We start from the raw sequence: 18,396 nt of genomic DNA, 5'->3' as shown, positions 1-18,396 counted from the left end.
CTGCTGTGGCCAAGATAAGTCTCATTTGGCTTTAAAAAAAGGATAAACTAAAGTAGGCATAATCGATAGCTGGGAACTATTAGATGCCCATCATCAACATGACTTGATGTACTCTCATGGGGCTTCTTCAATGACATAGTCTGAAAGTTATGCTCTGTTTTGATCTTTGGTCTCTTGATTTTTGTTAGCTGTTTAGAAGTTGCAGATTGAGGTCCGATTGCCTGGAGATTAGCTAATTAATTGAGCTAGAGTTGAGTTCTCTTTTGTGGGTGGAAGAGTGATCTGTTTTGCACCATAGTTTAGCAACCTTCAGTTCTAGTAGCGAGCCAATAGGGACAAACATGTCACCAGATCAAGAGCCTGGATCATCAACAGATCATGAGACACTTTGAAGCAGGTGCTAAGAGTGGCTTCTGTTGGCCCGAGATCTCGTCGCAATAAGAAATTCGAAAACCTTTGCAAAAACATAAAAGAACCTTATGAAGAGACCGCCCTCGCGATTTACGCTATTTCATTAGCTAGGTTAGCATGTAGGTTGGAAGATCAATGTTGATTTTTTATCCTGATTCTGATGCTACTAGTAATGCTAATTCCTCCTCCTATATTAGGGCGCAAATCAAATCTACCAGTTTGGCATTAATGACATTAATCTTAACTTTATGCTCAAGAGTCATCATATTCCTACCTCGATAATATTGCGACTATACATCAGCAAGAGATATGCCTTGAGTACATTCGACAACTCTTTTTGCAATGCTCGTTGATAGGGGTGTAAATGGTTCGGTTCGGTTTGGTTTTTGAAAACCGAACCGAACCGGACCGTTAGAGAAAATTTCCGAACCGAACCGAATAAGTCCCAAACCCGAACCGTTCGGTTCGGTTCGGTTTTCGGTTTTTAAATCTTGGGTTTCGGTTTTCGGTTTTCAGTTTTTTTTTTTTTTTTGGGACGGCTTACCTTCTATATAAGCTCCTTGAAGCATTGATTGACGTTCTCTCTAGTTCTCTAGTTTTTGTGCTATATTCAAGAAACGAACATCTATGTCTTTGAGCTAGATCTCTTCCTTCTTCCTTTGTTACAGCCCTTTCACTCTCCTGAAATTATCACATCATGAGAAGCGAGATGACTTCTCTTCGAAGAGAAGTCAAGCAAGAAGAAACCAGGGAGGATAAGAAGCGACGATGAGGACGGGAGCTCGGAATGTTGTGTGAGAATTCTTTGGAAGGAGGATGGCGTCCCGAGATGTGGTTTCTTTTGTGGGCTTGTCCCAGTTGAGCCTGGAAATGGCTCGAGTTTTGCATTGCTTCCAATCTAGTTGGGTTTCAAAAGGAAGCGAAAGCTTCACTTTTGACTTTCTGGGTTTCATGGGAACTGGTCTGGATAAAAAATTGCCCTACTTTCAGCTTTTCCAATCTTAATTTGTTCCCAAAAGGAATATTTGGTCCTACATGTAGTAGTGTAGCGATTTTAAGTGTTTTTTTTTTACACTAGTGATTCGTAAATACAGCCATAAGCATATGAAATCGTGATAAAGTATGCTAACAACTTATCTTCTCATCTGAATGTTCTACTATAGTCTTTATACCTCACATCACATTTCACTCAGCAAATATACCCATTTAGTCTAGGAAATTGTCCTTCTCCAAGGACAAGAGAATCAAGACCTGCTGAGACTTCAAAAAGATGCGGTGTAGCATCCCCATTGTACAACAAAAATCGGTGTTGACAAACTATCCACCTTGAGAGCTTCAATGACACTGCATCAATATAAAGGAACATTAATATATTTATAAACCTCAAAGGAGCAACCATTTTTACATAAGATGCATAATTATAGATAAATTCCCTCTGAAGAAGGCAAGGACACATAACAGAGACAGATCCAGGGCCCAAAACTTTTAGCTACATTAGAAGCTATCTATGGAAGATGGTAGAATTCAAGTTCGTATAGAAAAGAAATAGGAAAACAGACGAAATGAGTCAAGAATCTACAATGAGAAGTTGGAACCCTTTTCCAATTGTCGAACTTGATACTTTTTGTGAAAAAGAATAATTGTTTAAGCCAAACACGAGATAAAGAGACAAAGGGAAAAAGAAAAACAGATGAAAAGAATCAGGCGTAAGCTCCTATATTCAAGTTAAAATCTTATGAAGTTATAGGACTTCTTAGTGGATAACACTGCCTAACCTTTCACTGTTTGATAATAGTCGGTTTTATTAACAAGCCCAAAGAGTGAGTTTAAGTCCTGAAGCATCCACAATGTCCTCAAGGCCCCGGAGGCATTAGTTTTCCCAAAAAGAAACTATACTGAAATCACTCCAACCATGATCATCAATAAATCTAAAAACTACCTTTGCTGAGTTAATTTTCAGGTTCTACAGGCAATGACAGAGCCACTCCTCAAACAAGTATAGTTGATCCCCTAATATTTGCATTGCCAAGCTGCTTTGAGGGGCAAACGGAATAAATAAATAAAAAACAGTTTATGCAGTCTGATGATTCAAGAATTAGAAGGAACTGCCCAAAAGCTGTAAAAATCCACCGCCATCATTAGAACTTCCATCTAAAGCCTGAATTTGCTCATGATGTTCTGTCTATCAAATGTACAAGAGCCTCTCGTCATCAAACAAAAGTTTCCCTAAACTCTTTAATCAGGGGGGACTTTAGCACATAAGTCTCGCAATAAAGTGGACAGAGCATGAAAGAATCAAGGCAACATTTTGACGACCGTAATAAACAAAACAAGCAAAACCCAACTGAAGTTTCGCTCGAACTCAATTTGAGACACCATACACTACCCCCGAAATCAATAACGGGAAAAACCAACCCTTTTTGCTTCCCACACTGGAATCGACCAAGCAAGAGATCGACACCGAATGAAACCACAAGCATAGCCAGCATACTCAAATCCCATAATTCCAAAATCAACTCCCCGCCTAGGGGACAAAAAGCAATTTTTACAAAATGAAAGTAGAGCCCAGTTCATCCGATCACCCAAATGAATGTCAAGCTGAACTCCACCCACAAAATTCATCAATCCGACGACCCTCTCGACATACCCGATGCGCACGAATTGCACGCGAGAATCACCATCAACCAAGATTCGAGAGAAAAGCAGTCACCTTTACGAGAGAAAGAGAGAGAGGGGGGGGGTTGCGCCTGCGGTTTCCTAAGGTAGCGTAAGACGAGGAGGAGGAGATTTTGTTTGGTCTTAGCCAAACAATGTGTAAAGTGATGAAGGAGAGACTTTGGCCGCCCCCTGCTCAAAGCGGGCGTGCGCCGTCGCGAAAGGAAGAGGGGCTCCGTCCCTCAATCGGTTGCCGCCGCAGTCGCCGTCTCTACCGCCGTCGCCGTTGCAGTCGTCGTCCCTGCCGCCGTTGCCGTCCCTGCCACTGTCGCCGTTGCACCTCCAAGCCGACCAAGAGGAGACACGAGACGAGAGGAGAGGGCTAGAGTCGAGATAGAATAAAACCTAGAGTCGGGACTGACGGGATGGGAGAGAATAAACCGACCCGATAAAAGAGATTTCGGTTTTTAACGAGAACCGAACCGAAACCGAACCGAATCGAAAATCGATTTTTCGGTTCGGTTCGGTTCTTGACACCCTACTCGTTGATACAACTAGTAACCATTCCTTGACCATCATTCATATCGTTACGGGATGAAAAAAAGAAACATGTAAAAACTCCTAGGTTGAAAGAAGTCAAGATAGCAAGGAGATCACGATCAAGGAAAGAGTTTTTGTATTTTCTTTTTCAGTAGTTTGTAAATGTACATCCCTATGTAGATATAATACAAGGTGTATACAATGAATGGAAGTAAATGATCCTACGTATCGATCTAAATCTAAATCTAAATCTATCTTTAATTGATATGTATACAATCGTAATTAGATCAAATCTTCCATTGAATATCACGAGCAATTGCCGCATATCTTCAAATACTCCCCCTCAATAGATATACATGCTATCTTTGACACAAGGGTTTGGTAAAGATGTCTGGTGGCTATTCTGTCGTCCCAATTCCTCTTGTCTCATTTACACCTTGGATTTTTTTCTCGTGTAAAGTGACAATCCACTTCTATATGCTCAGTTCCCTCACGCACTATAGGATTTGCTGCAAGTTTGAGAGCCGCATCATTGTCACAGTATAACTTCGCTGCCTCTTGCAATTGTACTCTGAGATCTTTAAGTAGACCTCATATCCACATTATTTGGCAGGTGGTTTTAGCCATAGCTCGATACTTTGCTTCAGCTAAGAACAAGGACACAGTGGGTTGTTTCTTGGTCTTCCATGCGAGAAGTGATTCTCCCAATTTGATGCAATATCTAGTGACCGATCTTCGACTTATGGGACATGTTGCATAGTTTGCATCACAGTACACAATCATTTCCATGTCACAATTCTTGGATAGGAGTATCCCAAGTCCTGGACACTTCTTTAAATATTTCACGACTTTCAAGGCAGCATCCAAATGAGATTACTTTAGATTGTGCATGAATTGGCTAAGTGTTTGTACGCATAGGAGATATTAAGCCTAGTCATAGTCGATATATGAGTTTCCCAACAAGCTTTTGATAGCCCGATGGATCTCTGAGCATGGGATCATCATTTTGAGATATGCCCTTATCATAATCTATAGTAGTTAACTTAGTGTTCTGTTCAATGGGAATGACAATTAGCTTGCATTCTGATAGACCTGCTTCTGATATGATCTCCAATATAAACTTCTGCTAACTAAGGGAAATCCCTTGGTTAGATCGGACAATTTCAATCCCAAGGAAATATTTAGGTGCTCCTAAGTCCTTAATGTGGAAAGTGGCATGCAAATATTCCTTAAAACTTTCTATGGCAACTTTATCATTTCCCATAACGAGAATGTCATCGACATATATCATCAAATAAATAGATGACATACCTTTTGTCCGTGTGAATAGAGCATAGTCATATTTGGACTGCTTGAAGCCTGCTGTTGCAAGAGCATTCGCAAATTTGGCGTACCATTATCTGGATGATTGTTTTAATCCATAAAGAGATATGCGAATATGACATACTTTATTCTCCCCCTGTCTCCGTAAGCCTTGAGGAATATCCATATATATCTCTTCGTCTAAATCACCGTGGAGGAAGGCATTGTACACGTCCATTTGATGTAGAGGCCAGTTATTAATGGCAGCAACGGTTAAGAATGAACGGATTGTGACATATTTGGCTATCGGAGAGAATGTCTCATGATAGTCAAAGCCTTCTCGTTGGGTGAAGCCCTTGGCTACCAACATTGCCTTGTACCGTTCAAATGGAGCCATCGGCACGATATTTAATCTTGTAGACCCATTTGCACCCAATTGGTTTACAATTAGGTGGTAGTGAGACAAGATCCCATGTTTAGTTATCAATCGCGCTTTTAGTTCTCGCCTTCATAGCCTATTGCCATCTTGGATCGATAGATGTCTCATCATAACTAGATAGTTCCTTGTCTTCTGATAGGCGACTAATGCAACATTTATGTTCCTGTGGTAATCTATGAAAGGAAACATAGGATGAGATTATATATTGAATACCTGTGAATTGTGAGTGGCATAGACATAATCCTTGGTTCAAAGTTGGAGGTTGTGTAGTCCGACCGTAGCATCTTGGATGATTGACTCTCGGAGGAGAAGGGATTGCCTCACTAGAGGGTGTTAGCGAGATATCCTAGATTTCCTCATCAGCAGTGGGCTCATCTAGTGTGTTCCCCAAAATATTTTCTAAGATCGAATTCTTAGCCAAAGTTGGTCTTGTTGCTGGAATAAGTGTAGGAATAGAAGGGACATTCCTCGGTTGTGCTAATGGTATGTAATCAGAATTTCAAGGTAATGCTTCATTAGATAAGAGGCCACGAGGATTGAGATTATCCTCGAATCTTCATCTGAAGATGTCTTCTCATAGAAAGGAAAGATGTTCTCATGAAAGATTACATTGTGACTTATCAAGAATTCCTTTGTGGAAATCTCAAGAACCCGATACCCTTTGTAGGTTGGGATATCCCATAAAAATGCATCGCCGAGCACGGGGACTCAACTTGTCTCGAGGTCCTACTGTTGTGACATAACATAGACATTCGAAAACCTTGAGGTGTTGCAGCTCCGGTTTCTTCCCAAATAGTAGTTCAAAAGGCGTTCGCCTATTGAGTACCCGAGTAGGCATGCGATTTATTAAATAAGCCGCTATGATGACACAATCTCCTCAATAATCTTATGGAATTGATGCTTGAAACTTCAAAGCACAACTTCCAATAGATGACGATGCTTGTGTTCAGCCACTCCATTTTGTTGTGGTATATAAATGCATGAGCTCTCATGTTGGATGCCATGAGATGAAAAGAGCGAGGAGCAATCATGGCTGAAGAATTCTCCTCCGTTATCAGTATGGATCCGCTGAATGGATCGTGACTGAAGGAAAGAGTTTTTGTATTTTCTTTTCAATAGTTTGTAAATGTACAGCCCTCTGTAAATATAATACAAGGTGTATACAATGAATTGAAGTAAATGATCCTATGTATCAATCTAAATCTAAATCTAATCTTTAATTGATCTGTATACAATCGTAATTAGATCAAATCTTCCATTGAATATCACGAGCAATCACCGCATATCTTCCAACATAGGCTGGTTCAAGCTTCCTCCCTAGACTTGTGAATACTGAATAGATAGGTACTGATCTCCGAGACTGAGAGAAGACGGTTCGCTCTCATCTGGGAATGACTTCGTCGGTAAAGCCTTCCTCAGGTCACTCAAGGCACGCTCATCATTTCTCGCCAATTGGTCGGAGTCCAGACATGGAAGCTCCCTCTGGCTTAGGATTTTCATCACTTCTGCCGTTCTTCCGAGAAGAATAGCGGCGGACCACACACTCTCTGTCCGGCCCTCAATGCCGCTGCGAGAGCACTCGGTGAATATGACATGTTCTAAGTTGGTGAGGCAGGCCGCAATAATATCGGAGATCATCCTTGATAGCTTCTCGAAGATACTGTTGCTCATATCACAGTCGCTGCTCTTGCAATCGAGCAGCAAGGTCTTGCTTATACGGTACATGGAATGCGCGGCCCGTACTTTGACGGGCCATGCCGAAGGGGATTCCATTAAATATCCATGGGATTCGACGAGAACGTTCTTTGCACTGCACGCAAGCGCTTCGAGCACATCCTTTGTGGTGTTTCCCTGGAGGGAAATTTTGAGGAGATCTACATCGAGCCATTTGTGGTAGAGATCGACTCCCATGAACACAATGCTCGCCGCCTTTTGGGCATTCATCAATTCTTGTTTTGCGCACAGCCTTTCTTCTACTATTTTGACATACATCAGGGCCTCGCGAACACCACGCAGCAATCGTTTTCTGGCAGATGGATCAATGTCTGGAATGGTGACTGCTATGCTCGTTAAGGTCGCGATCGGCAGTGCCCAATTGTTCGGTGGTTCTACAGAATCCAGAGGAGGAACTGCATCGCTGTCGAAGTCCATGACCCCTGGGAACCCATAAGGATCCGTCTCTTCAAAAAGTTGCACGAGATGTTTGGGCTGCTTGTTCTTCCCCATCTCGATCCAACGCTCGATGGTGTCGCAGTTGTTCCGCATCATGACGTGCACCAATTCTTCCTCGCCCTCGAGATGCAAAATATATTGGCTGAAGTCCGGCTTTGAGGCCGAGTCCTCTAGGGGCGAACTCGAGTGCAAGTCCTTCTCTGAATCGCTGATGTTCAGTCTGAACTTCTTCCTCAGATCGGAGCACAAATCACAGAACAACAAGATCGGGGTCATGAACAGAATGGAGATCAGCCTCACGGCCTTGCTTCCCAACACGATCCCGACTTGTATTCCGATGAGCATATCCAAAACCACGTTCTTCGAGTCGTGGATGAGTTTACGACATCGCCAGCTCCGGACCTGTAAATTGAACGGACGCTCCTTAATCTCTATGAATTGCTGTATCCAATACTTTTCGGACTTGAATTCATCCTTGTAGCTCTTGTTCCCCCGCCTCTGCCATTTCAATCTGATCGTGAGGAACCATCGGAATGCGGGCGCGATTGTGCCGACCCCGACTGCAATAGTCTGCATGATGAGAATCGCCGTGCTCGACCACTTATAGTCCGACTCTGACTCCGATCGGCCATAGCAGGATACGAACTCAAACATCCAGGGCTGCAGGTAAGCCCGGACAATTGCCTGCGCCAGGGTCATTGCGCTCAGGAGGCAGAGCGCCCCGGAAGCAGTGCACGTCACGGACCGCGCCACAACGAATTGCGGGTTGCAGGAATGGGCCATCATCCATACTTCAACAGGTGCTCCTTGAGCTTGTCGAAGACGACGTCGCAGCTCCGGCTCAAGCTCTCCTTCATAGTCAGCTCGTGCATCTTGCAATACTTCATCTCCAAGTAGCACTTGCTCGTTGGGACCATCGCGGCCGAGAAGCTCAGGGTCACCAGCAACAGCAGCATCATGGACATCACGAAGGCATGTTCCCACCTGCAGACGAAGATCACTCCAGTGCCCAACTGCATACAGATGTTCACAAAAGATGTGATGACGAGAATCGCCAGAGCGATCACGTTGGACCGGAGCTCCTTGTTCTCCATTGACCCGAGAGAAGGCATCGCGTTGCCCATCACGGTGCAGATCAGGACCGAGCTGCTAAGCTTGGCGAGCTGCTCCTCCCGGCGCGCCATCGGCGTGTTGAGATCAACGCAGAGCTTGACCGCGACGGCAATGACGCTCAGGGACATGGCGTTGAGGGCGATGTAGCGGCTCGGGAACCAGAGCTGCCGGTAGCGGAAGCCCGGCGGCGTCCGCGGCCATCGCGATCGCACAGGCCAGGGAAGCCGCCGTTATGTAGACGCCGATCCAGGGCATGGGCTTGCCGAACTCGGCCTGGTTGAGGCTTCCATTGACGCAACCGAGCATGATGGCCGTCTCTATTTCTTGGTATCGATTCCCCTGTTTCCTTCGAAGCTCTGCGACTGCGGCGGCTCTGTGTTTTTGCTCAGGAAGTTTTAGGCTGGAAAGCGCGTGGGAACGGTTAAGTGAGTTCCATTTTTTCCAGGTCCAAAGAACTAGTCCCCAAGATCGAAGATTCTTTTGTCAATCTTCTCTCCAAATCAAGATCCTCCTGTTCCCCTCCTCCCCACCATTCGAAATTCACATTTGACTTTCTCATCTTTTATATAAAGATCGCCCCGAAAATTCAAGCTTTGTCCGAGCTGACTCGCCTGTCTGTGATCACAGAAACTTCCCACTAATTATCCCTATGAAAAATTTCATCTTTTTTTCTTGACTGCTTCAAAGTTTCGATTTTCTTTTCTTTTTGGTCCTTTTGTTTCTGTGTTTTCCGAGCTGACTCGCCTGTCTGTGATCACAGAAACTTCCCACTAATTATCCCTATGAAAAATTTCATCTTTTTTTCTTGACTGCTTCAAAGTTTCGATTTTCTTTTCTTTTTGGTCCTTTTGTTTCTGTGTTTTGGAGTTTTGGTTGGTTTTCCATTTGGCGAACTTTCTTCTTTTGTCCGAATTCGGAGCTGCCTGGGAAATTTCTGGTGTGAAATGAAAATGGGAGGGCAAACTCCCGACCTTTTCAGATATTGACGTGGGGATGCGTGAATGAGCGACCACAATTTGCACACAGAATATAATACACAAAGTGATTTGTAAAATACATATAGGATAAGATAAAAGAACAAAAAAAGTCATTTGAAACTTTTCCGTAATGTAATAATTTTTCGACTAAAAAAAAACCTATGAAAATGGCATCTTTTCTATTTCAGCTTTTCATGCTACAATATTATTTTAGCTTTGAAAATGCTGATGGGAAGTGGGATTTGTTTAAGCATGGCGTCTGGACACCGTTTGTGATGGTCAAAGGAGCTAGGGGTGTGCATGGTCCCGGGCGGGCGGTTCCCGACCTAGAACCGGAACCGCCCGCTAGGACCGGTTCCGATTTTTGGAACCGGGATCCACCCGTTTGTTGGGTGGATCCACCCGGGAACCGGACCGCCGTCCGTCCGGTTCCCTGGTGGATCCATGGAACCGATTTTGACACCAAAATTCTGATTTTCAAGAGCAAAACAATTTTGGTTTCCCGGACCGCCGGTCCGGAAGTTTTGAGCTCTAAAATTCCAAGATCAGTGGCAACCCACATACCCAAAACTCAAAAAGATAAAACCTTTGCCAAGATAAAGCCCGTATACCCACACTACGAACATGAAAACGTAAAATTTTTCTTTCTTTTCACTTTATTCCATCTGATCAAGATCCTTCGCATCCCACCCACGCACTCCCGCGCGAAGAGAGAGAGAGAGAGAGACTAAAGGCGCGACGGGGGCGGACAGTGGCGGAGGAGGAGCAACGGCGGCGGCGCGAATGCTTGGTGAGGAATCGAAGACGAGGAGAAGAGATTGAGGAAGAAATAGAGAGATAATCAAAAACTGAGGAAGAAATCGGAAGAGAATCAAGAGATGAGAAGCAAATTAGGGCTTCTTACCTTGTTGAGTGACGGAAAAGGGGCTCGCCGGCTCGGTCAAGTGTTCTTGCAGAGGCGGAGGAGCAGCGGTTGGCCGGCGAGTGGTGACCGGCGCGACGGGGGCGGATGGACGGGCGGGGAGGAGCAGCGGCGGCGGCGTGGATACTTGGGGTGGACCGTGGGACCGTGGAATCGAAGACGAAGAGAAGGAAACTCCGATGGGACCATGGAATCGAAGATGAAGAGAAGGAAAGGAAGTTACAGAGAGAGTCGGAGGTTGAAGAAGAAGAAACGCGATTAGGGCTTCGCGAATTAGGGGCGGGGGCTTTGTTCGCGACTTTTGTTTTTTTTTTTTTTTTTTTAATTATAAATAGTACCGGTCCGGTCCGGTGGGCGGGCGGGCGGATCCGCCACGGAACCGGGAACCGGACCGTTCTCAACAATTGGACCCGGGAACCGGACCGGTTCCCTCAAGAACCGCCGGTTCCGGGCGGTTCCGGTCCGGTTCCGGGCGGTCCGGCGGTTCCTGGGTCCAATGCACACCCCTAAAAGGAGCAAGATGGAACACCAACCCCGATGACGTAAGCACGTTCGTATGCCTCCAGTAATGCCGCAGTGTCTATTTCGAAACATCTGGAGATTAGTGGACCCCATTTACTTTTATTTTCATCTAATTTACCTTCTAGCAAAATCTTCTTTGAACATCTCATATTCCGTTGACCTTTGCAACTCCAATTTTCTGGCCATCCAGTTTGGGAAAAGACGCAAATAGTCCCTGAATATTTGCCAAATATATGAGGGGTCCTTGAATTTTTAAACTATTTAATATGATGCTTGAATTTTAGCCTAATACACAATGTATTCCCCGAACTTTTAATGTGTTCAATGTAGTCCTAGAACTTTTAGTTATGTTCAATTTAGTTCTTGGATTATATGAAAATGTTCAATGTTTTCTTTAAACTTTTGACACGTGTTCAATTTAGTCTGTAAACCATATGAAAATGTTCAATATTGTCCCTGATTTTGAATTAATGAAAAGACTACATTGACCATTTTTCATATAGTTTAAGAATTAAATTGAACATATACCAAAAGTTTTAAGATTATATTAAATAAATTAAAAGTTTGGAAACCATATTGAAAATTAGGCTAAAATTTAGGAATTATATTGAATAAATTAAAATTTTAAGATCACATTATATATTGAGCTAAAATTTATAGATTATTTATAACATTCTTCCTATGAATTTTGTTCATTGCATCTGTAGCTAAACAGGAGCCAATCTTTTAGGAGAAGTTTCAGATATTGCAGAGAGGAGGGGAGCTGTGATATCACGTCTGACATCCACAATTTTTTGTGGGGATTTCTTCTTCTTCTTCCAAATAAATTAGAGGCTGGATGGAGGATGGAGAGCAAGGGTTAAGATTATAAATGAGGAAAGAAGAAGAAAACAATTTTAGTCACGCGAACGTTTAGGACAACAACGTTTCGCTTGCGATAGCACCGGGGTTTACCTCTCTCGTCCAAGGATGACAGTCGATTTGCTAAAATAGAAATATGACGGAGATACCAAGGGTGCGTTTGGTAACGATTCTATTCCGGAGATGGTTATCAAATAGGGCCCAAGCTAGCGACGGATATATTTTGTTGTTATATGGACCGTATCTGAGTACGAAGTGATATGGAGAATGAGAAATTCAATCTACGTAAGTTGGCACATATGCATTGATGGTAGACTTGAAATTAGGGATGCCAGCTTGAATATTTTTGCGAGATGGAAAATGGTTCGGCCCAATTGCGTAGCTTGTGAATTTTTTATGAGGTAATAAATTAATTTGAGATAACTATGTCTTAGGGTATAAATTAGAGATTTTTAATAGTATTAATTGTTGATTGTCTAAATAAATCTTTCTACCTTCACAAGCTGATTGATCAAGTTTCTTCGACACCAATTCCAATCAACCATTAGAAGACACTAAAATATGTATGCGGATTCCCGCGTGGACACAATAGGAAAATCATCAAAGTCTAGTGTGGATAAATCTTAGCTCATGTAGAAGTCTACGTGAATGTCCTTATTGGAAAAAATCTTATCCACGTCGCATTGTGGCATTGTTCGATAGCCATGCCGAATGGATTTTGCAAGGTTTAGTGTCGGAAGGACTTGATTACAAAATTTAAGAAAATAGAAAGATTTAATGGACAAATTAAAGGGAAAGAGGCTTAATTAGAAAAACCGCAAAAATGTAGAGATGAAAAGTCAAAAAAGAATTTACAATATAAAATATTTTTTAAGAAAAGGAAAAAAAAAAGTGCCAATATGGTAACTCAGTCTGGACTAGGCCGGGCCGAACTTAGTTCTCAACCGAAACGAAAACTTAGGTCAGGCTGTGCAGGGCCGAGATTCTTGCTGGATTCGGGTTGCTGCCTGATCCGACTGTCGTTCTTCTTCTCCTTCATCTTCCATACTCGAATCCGGTTTTGAGCAGCTACTGTTAGAGAGAGAAACTCGGCAAAAGTAGAGAGAGAGAGAGAGAGGATGGGATGAGGACCAATTTCTACAAGAATCCTTCATTCACTTACAACAGAGACTTCAATCTCTCCTCCGCTCTTTGAAACCTCAAAGGTAACTTCCTCCCTCTTTCGGCACTCGGCTACAAAATGTGAGCCGATCTCATCGCCGGAATTCTTTTTCCGGTTTTCTCATTGATTCGCTGCGCGTCTTGAAGCAGTAGCTTACAACATCATGACTGGGAGCGCCTCCTTGACTGATGGAGAACCTTCGAATGATGAGAATGCTGAGCACCGCCACCACCAAGACTCTAGAGCGCCGTGTGGCGGGAGTGGCGTCATCGTGGAGGACGATCGGCTGATGTCGCACAAGGAATATGTCCAAAAGAGGAGGTAATTGTGGATTTTTCTTTCGCAATGCTTATCGAAGATGCCAACTTTGTAGTATCTTTGTTCTTACCGTGTCGAATTGTGTAGGGAAACATATTCCTAAAAATCGATTCGATACTCAAACGATCGAATACCGAAAATGAACACGGAAACGTGCCCATAAACATGTTACACCGATTGAAGGCATATCACAGAGTCAGACATACCTTGATTGCCACATATTAAGTACCGTCGCAGTTTTAAGGAATTCTTTGAAGCCCTGATTCCGTTCGTCGAGAGAGGCCCGTACTGTTTCAAAAAGGGGAAAATAGAGAAACGTATTTCTCTTCTAAAAACGCAATTGTTCAGATATCCTCCTTTTTACTTTTTATTTTTATATATTACAGTAACTACACTCTTTTATGGGCCCTTCACTTACAAGCTGGGTTTTGGCTCAACATGGGCGGACAGGCTTAACTTGGCCCATCAAACATAAAACCCATCATCTCCCACTCGCACATGGTGGGCCGAACAACTCTCTTCACCTTTCTGCAACATTCATACCAGTAAATAATTTATGTAACCAAGCATATTTTGAGAGCTTGTTGTCATACATCATTCATGAATATATAGCAGCTCATAATCGGCATCATATTTTTGAGTATATATAGTATGCAGTACCCTAGATCGATTGATTAAATTTATATCACTTTTGATCTCTTTTTAATAATGATAAATTGTATTCACAAGTATTATTATCCCAAAAACAATCATAATTGATCGATTAGTGAATACAAAACTAAAATGTGATTCTTCAAACTCGATCTTCCTCTTTCCTTGAAACTCTCAATTTCAATTCAACTTGCTTTTCTAGAAATGTCCCATTAGATTGAATCAATTCATGATCATTGGTAACATTCTAAGATAGCAAATACTGAATAGAAATCTTGAAAATAAGTAAGAGTTATGAGGGCACTTAACTAAGGAACTATTTTCCTCAAGAGTCTCATATGGCATAAAAGTTAAGATAAAAACTTTTACCACTCTTATTGGTCGTCTCATGCATATGTAGTATGAAATACGTATTACGGTATTAACTTCATTCCCATGGAGTGTATGTCTACACTTTCAATATCATACAGATAATAGTTCGGACATACCTAATGTTTAACTTGAGTTCACGTATCACGGAATTCACTGCTAAGAGCTTCTAGGGCCTCTTGCTCTTCTAGCACATATTGGATTTTCATATGCCATATTTCATAATTATCGCCGTTTAGCTTCTTACCTTTGTTCAATTCAGCGACTATGTTCTTAGTTATTGAAGCCATTGGATCTGAACATATCAGACACATATGAACGGATTATTAAGGCCTATCATTTATGTATCAATTTTGCATAAACTAATCATATTAATGAATAATTTCAAATAAGGTTTCCGAATCAAAATGTCACTATGTTTCTAATCATCATCCAAAAATCCTAACTTGAAATTATCATTAATATAATATTCTATACAAAATAAGTTCTTTGAAGCTACAGAAACTTCTATAAACTACCCACAACAATTAATAATAACAAAAGCAATTGACATTGGATATCCATTAACAATAATAATAATAAATAAAAAAACATTTCCACATAATGTAACCAATACATCGTTGCTACAATGACATCAACATGGTAGAAATAATCCACATAAGATATCCGTAAAACATACTAAATAAACACCACTAGAAACAACTAACGCCAAGTCAAACTATAAACAAGGAAAGATCTTTTTAATTTCTTGGAAATTTCCTTTGTAAAATCATTAGGCACATTCAACAATCACGGAAAAACAGACAGAAATCCCTTAGGATTTCTCTTTCGTACATCCATCCCCCGTCGGATTGAACTCATTCCTTGGGTCGAAGTCTTTGTGGCTTCAATCCGATAATATTCATTAAAAAAAAAAAACTACTAGCTTCTTATAATTAGGAACCATGTTGACCTCCCATAAGCGGTTCAACACCCTTTGCCATTTAGAGAAGAGTGTTTATGAAGAATCGCACCATCTCAAAAACTGGCATGGGATAACCCTTCCAAATGACTTCTTGTATCTTTTTATTGACCTCGAGAACATGTTCAATTAAATCATCACTTTCCCATCAATAATCAATCGACTTAGCTATCGATCTTGAAAGCCTCGTCTTTTGACTTTCTGACCATGCGCGAATAAGTGTGCGCTCATGAAGGGGAGGCATTGTTCCTACAACAAATGCAGAACAAAAAGGGATTACTTATAATCCATAAGGACCTAATTAAAAAAGAAACACATTCTTCATTTTTTTTTTTTGGTCAACAGTCAAGGGTCAAGAAGTCAACAGTTAAGAAGTCAACGATCAACGCGGTCAATGGTCGACGTAGATTGGGTCAAGTCGAAGGGTCGGGTTGAGTCAAACTTGTTGGAAATATAATTTGCGGAAATAACGGGATTTTGCAATTTACGTTAACACAAAATCACTAAAGAAATAAATGAGAAATAATAAGAATACCAAAATTTATGTGGTTCGGTCCAAGTATTGATACCTACATCCACGGGAGAGCCAAAAAAAATAATCCACTATAAGTTTACAATTGCTCACGTGCTCGAGTGTTTCCCACACTTAGATTTAACTCCAAACTCAAAGTGTTTATAAATAAACAACTCACTTAGACGTAAACTCAAGGCACAAAATCACCGCGTGTTCAAGCTCAAAGTAAAACGCTTTACGTATGCCAAAACAAGAACTCTAGCGTTCATCTTTGGTCCACGTACGTACGGATTCGCGTTTTTGTTCAAAGCTACCTGCGGTGTGACTCTTCTCATGGACCCGCGCTCTTGCTCATTTTTATTTCTTTCGTCGTGCGGCACTCTCTAGGTTTTCTTTTTGCGGCATCACTCTCAAGCGGCGTGGACGTGCAGAGGGCTTCTTTCTTTATTTCCTTTTAGCTTTTATATTGTGTGCTTAAAGTCAAGACTTTGACTTTGGGCCGCATGTAGATAACCTTATTCGGCTCCTGCAGATGAAGAAGAAACTTTGCTCCTTTTTTTTTATTCTATTTTATTTCCTCTTTTGTAAACCTTCATGAAGTCGAACGAATCTCCTTCCGTTAATCTTGAATATTATCTTTATCAGAAAAATATCTTCACAAACAACCATGTAAAAATTTTATCCAAGCAGATCGCGTTTTGCACATGCTCAAACTCGAGACATAATTTAACAAAACAAATCGACTTGGCTAGGTGACATCATTGTGATGTCACCGGCATGTGCACTACGCGTGTGCGAGCAACCGCCGTCTGTTGTCAGCTGGCGAGTGTAGCGCACGTGCCAACAGTTGCCAAGGCGCATGCGGCGCAGGCGCCTGCCCAAACTACCTCGGCGTGTGCGAGGCCGTTTCTTCTTGTTGCACGTGGCGGCCCATCTGGCAGCCCCTGGCGACAAGCCACCGTCGTTTTCTCGTCTCGACGAGAACTACAAACCTGCACTATCATAAATGAGTTTTGATTCACTGAAAATCAAAAAGGGGGGCAAATAGTACGGGGTGTCGGGATTTTCGTCCCCGAGCGTTCGACGGCGGCGTTTCTCAAAATTTCAACCAAAAGCAATTTATAAACATCAACGGTGATAAGGAAACATAAACAGCATCACTCTGATACCAATGTAGGGAAACATATTCTGAAAAATTGATCCGATACTCAAACGATTGAATACCGAAAACAAACACAGAAACATGCCTAGAAACATATTACACCGATCAAATGCATATCACAGAGACGGACATACCTTGATTGCCACAAATTAAGTACTGTTGCAGTTTTGAGGAATTCTTTGAAACCCCGATTCCGTTCGTCGAGAGAGGCGCGTACTGTTTCAAAAGGGGAAAAATAGATAAACGTATTTCTCTTTGAAAACGCAACTGTTCAATCCCCATTTTTACTTTTTTTATTTTATTTTATATATTACAAGAACAACACTCTTTTTATAGGTCATTCACTTACGGGCTGGGTTTTGGCCTAACATGGGCGGATTGGCTTAACTTGACCCATCAAACATAAAACCCATCAAATTGATTGAGCAGGAGAGAAATGAGCACGGGTCAGGTTTATTAGGAATTGACTCCCGATGTTTTGGTAATTTTGCTCCCTTACAGTTTGGCGATTGAGATTGTTTTTCTTGATTACGATTAGTTCGGTTGCTTTCCCTTTGTGGGGGGCTTCGAGTTCGGGTTTGAACTTAGTCGACTATGCAAGTGAGTCCTGTTTGGGAATCGTGGTTAATAGGGATAAACATGTCTCCAAAGCATTTAGATGTCATTGCTCATGCAATTTAGATGTTAATCTTGTATTGTTGCCATTCTTGCAGGCGATGGAAGCACTTCTGAAAGGGATGAAGAGAAGGAGACTGAAATTTGTGGTTTGTCTTAAAATCTGTTCTTCTTCTTCTAGGCTTTGGTGACTTGCCAAGAAAATGGAATTTGGCACATGAATCTAAAGTTTCTCAGGGGGTTTTCTTGCTTTTGGCCAATTGAGATAACCTAAGACCTGTTTACTATTAGGGCCGTTGCATAATTGATTTGGTGATTTCATTAGCTGTCATCTACAGGTTCAGGAAATATGTGATATTGCTAGTATGAGTACCTAGAGGGGGGTGAATAGGTATATAAAGAATTTTTTTTTTCAATCAATTGCACAATACTAGACAGTTGGAGGAAACGATAATCAAAGTAAGACTGAGAGAAGAGAAAATTGAACACGCGGTTTATAGTGGTTCGGCTTATATCAAGCCTACGTCCACTCTTCTTCACCGACAGCTTATTGGCTAGATTCCACTATGAACAAGAGAGAGTTACAGCACAGCTTTGCCTTGATTCCACAAAGTGTAGATGTTCTACCACACCTCCTCAAGATTTCTCACAAATATAAACTCTCTTTTTCGTATACAAGTATTCGCTCAAAGGATTTGTCTAAACAAAAAGAGCTTCGACTTTGGAATTC

At 41.9% G+C, this 18,396-nt stretch overlaps 1 protein-coding gene across 1 annotated transcript; it reads right to left on the bottom strand.

The window, feature by feature from the left end:
• Window positions 1-6,664: 6,664 nt before the first annotated feature.
• On the bottom strand, window positions 6,665-8,302 carry LOC104431194. The gene has a single exon (XM_010043868.2). It carries the CDS (start codon window positions 8,300-8,302, stop codon window positions 6,665-6,667), a length of 1,638 nt encoding a protein of 545 aa, XP_010042170.2.
• Between the last annotated feature and the right edge of the window lie 10,094 nt (window positions 8,303-18,396).

Source organism: Eucalyptus grandis, chromosome 10 (assembly GCF_016545825.1).
Source record: "Eucalyptus grandis isolate ANBG69807.140 chromosome 10, ASM1654582v1, whole genome shotgun sequence".
Taxonomy (NCBI): Eukaryota; Viridiplantae; Streptophyta; class Magnoliopsida; order Myrtales; family Myrtaceae; genus Eucalyptus; species Eucalyptus grandis.
The sequence above is the reverse complement of the archived record's forward strand: the minus strand, read 5'-3'. Positions and strand labels throughout refer to the sequence as shown.

Bases quoted from the DNA above. Each gene is read 5' to 3' on its own strand.
- LOC104431194 (XM_010043868.2), bottom strand. From the start codon at position 8,302: ATGGCCCATTCCTGCAACCCGCAATTCGTTGTGGCGCGGTCCGTGACG.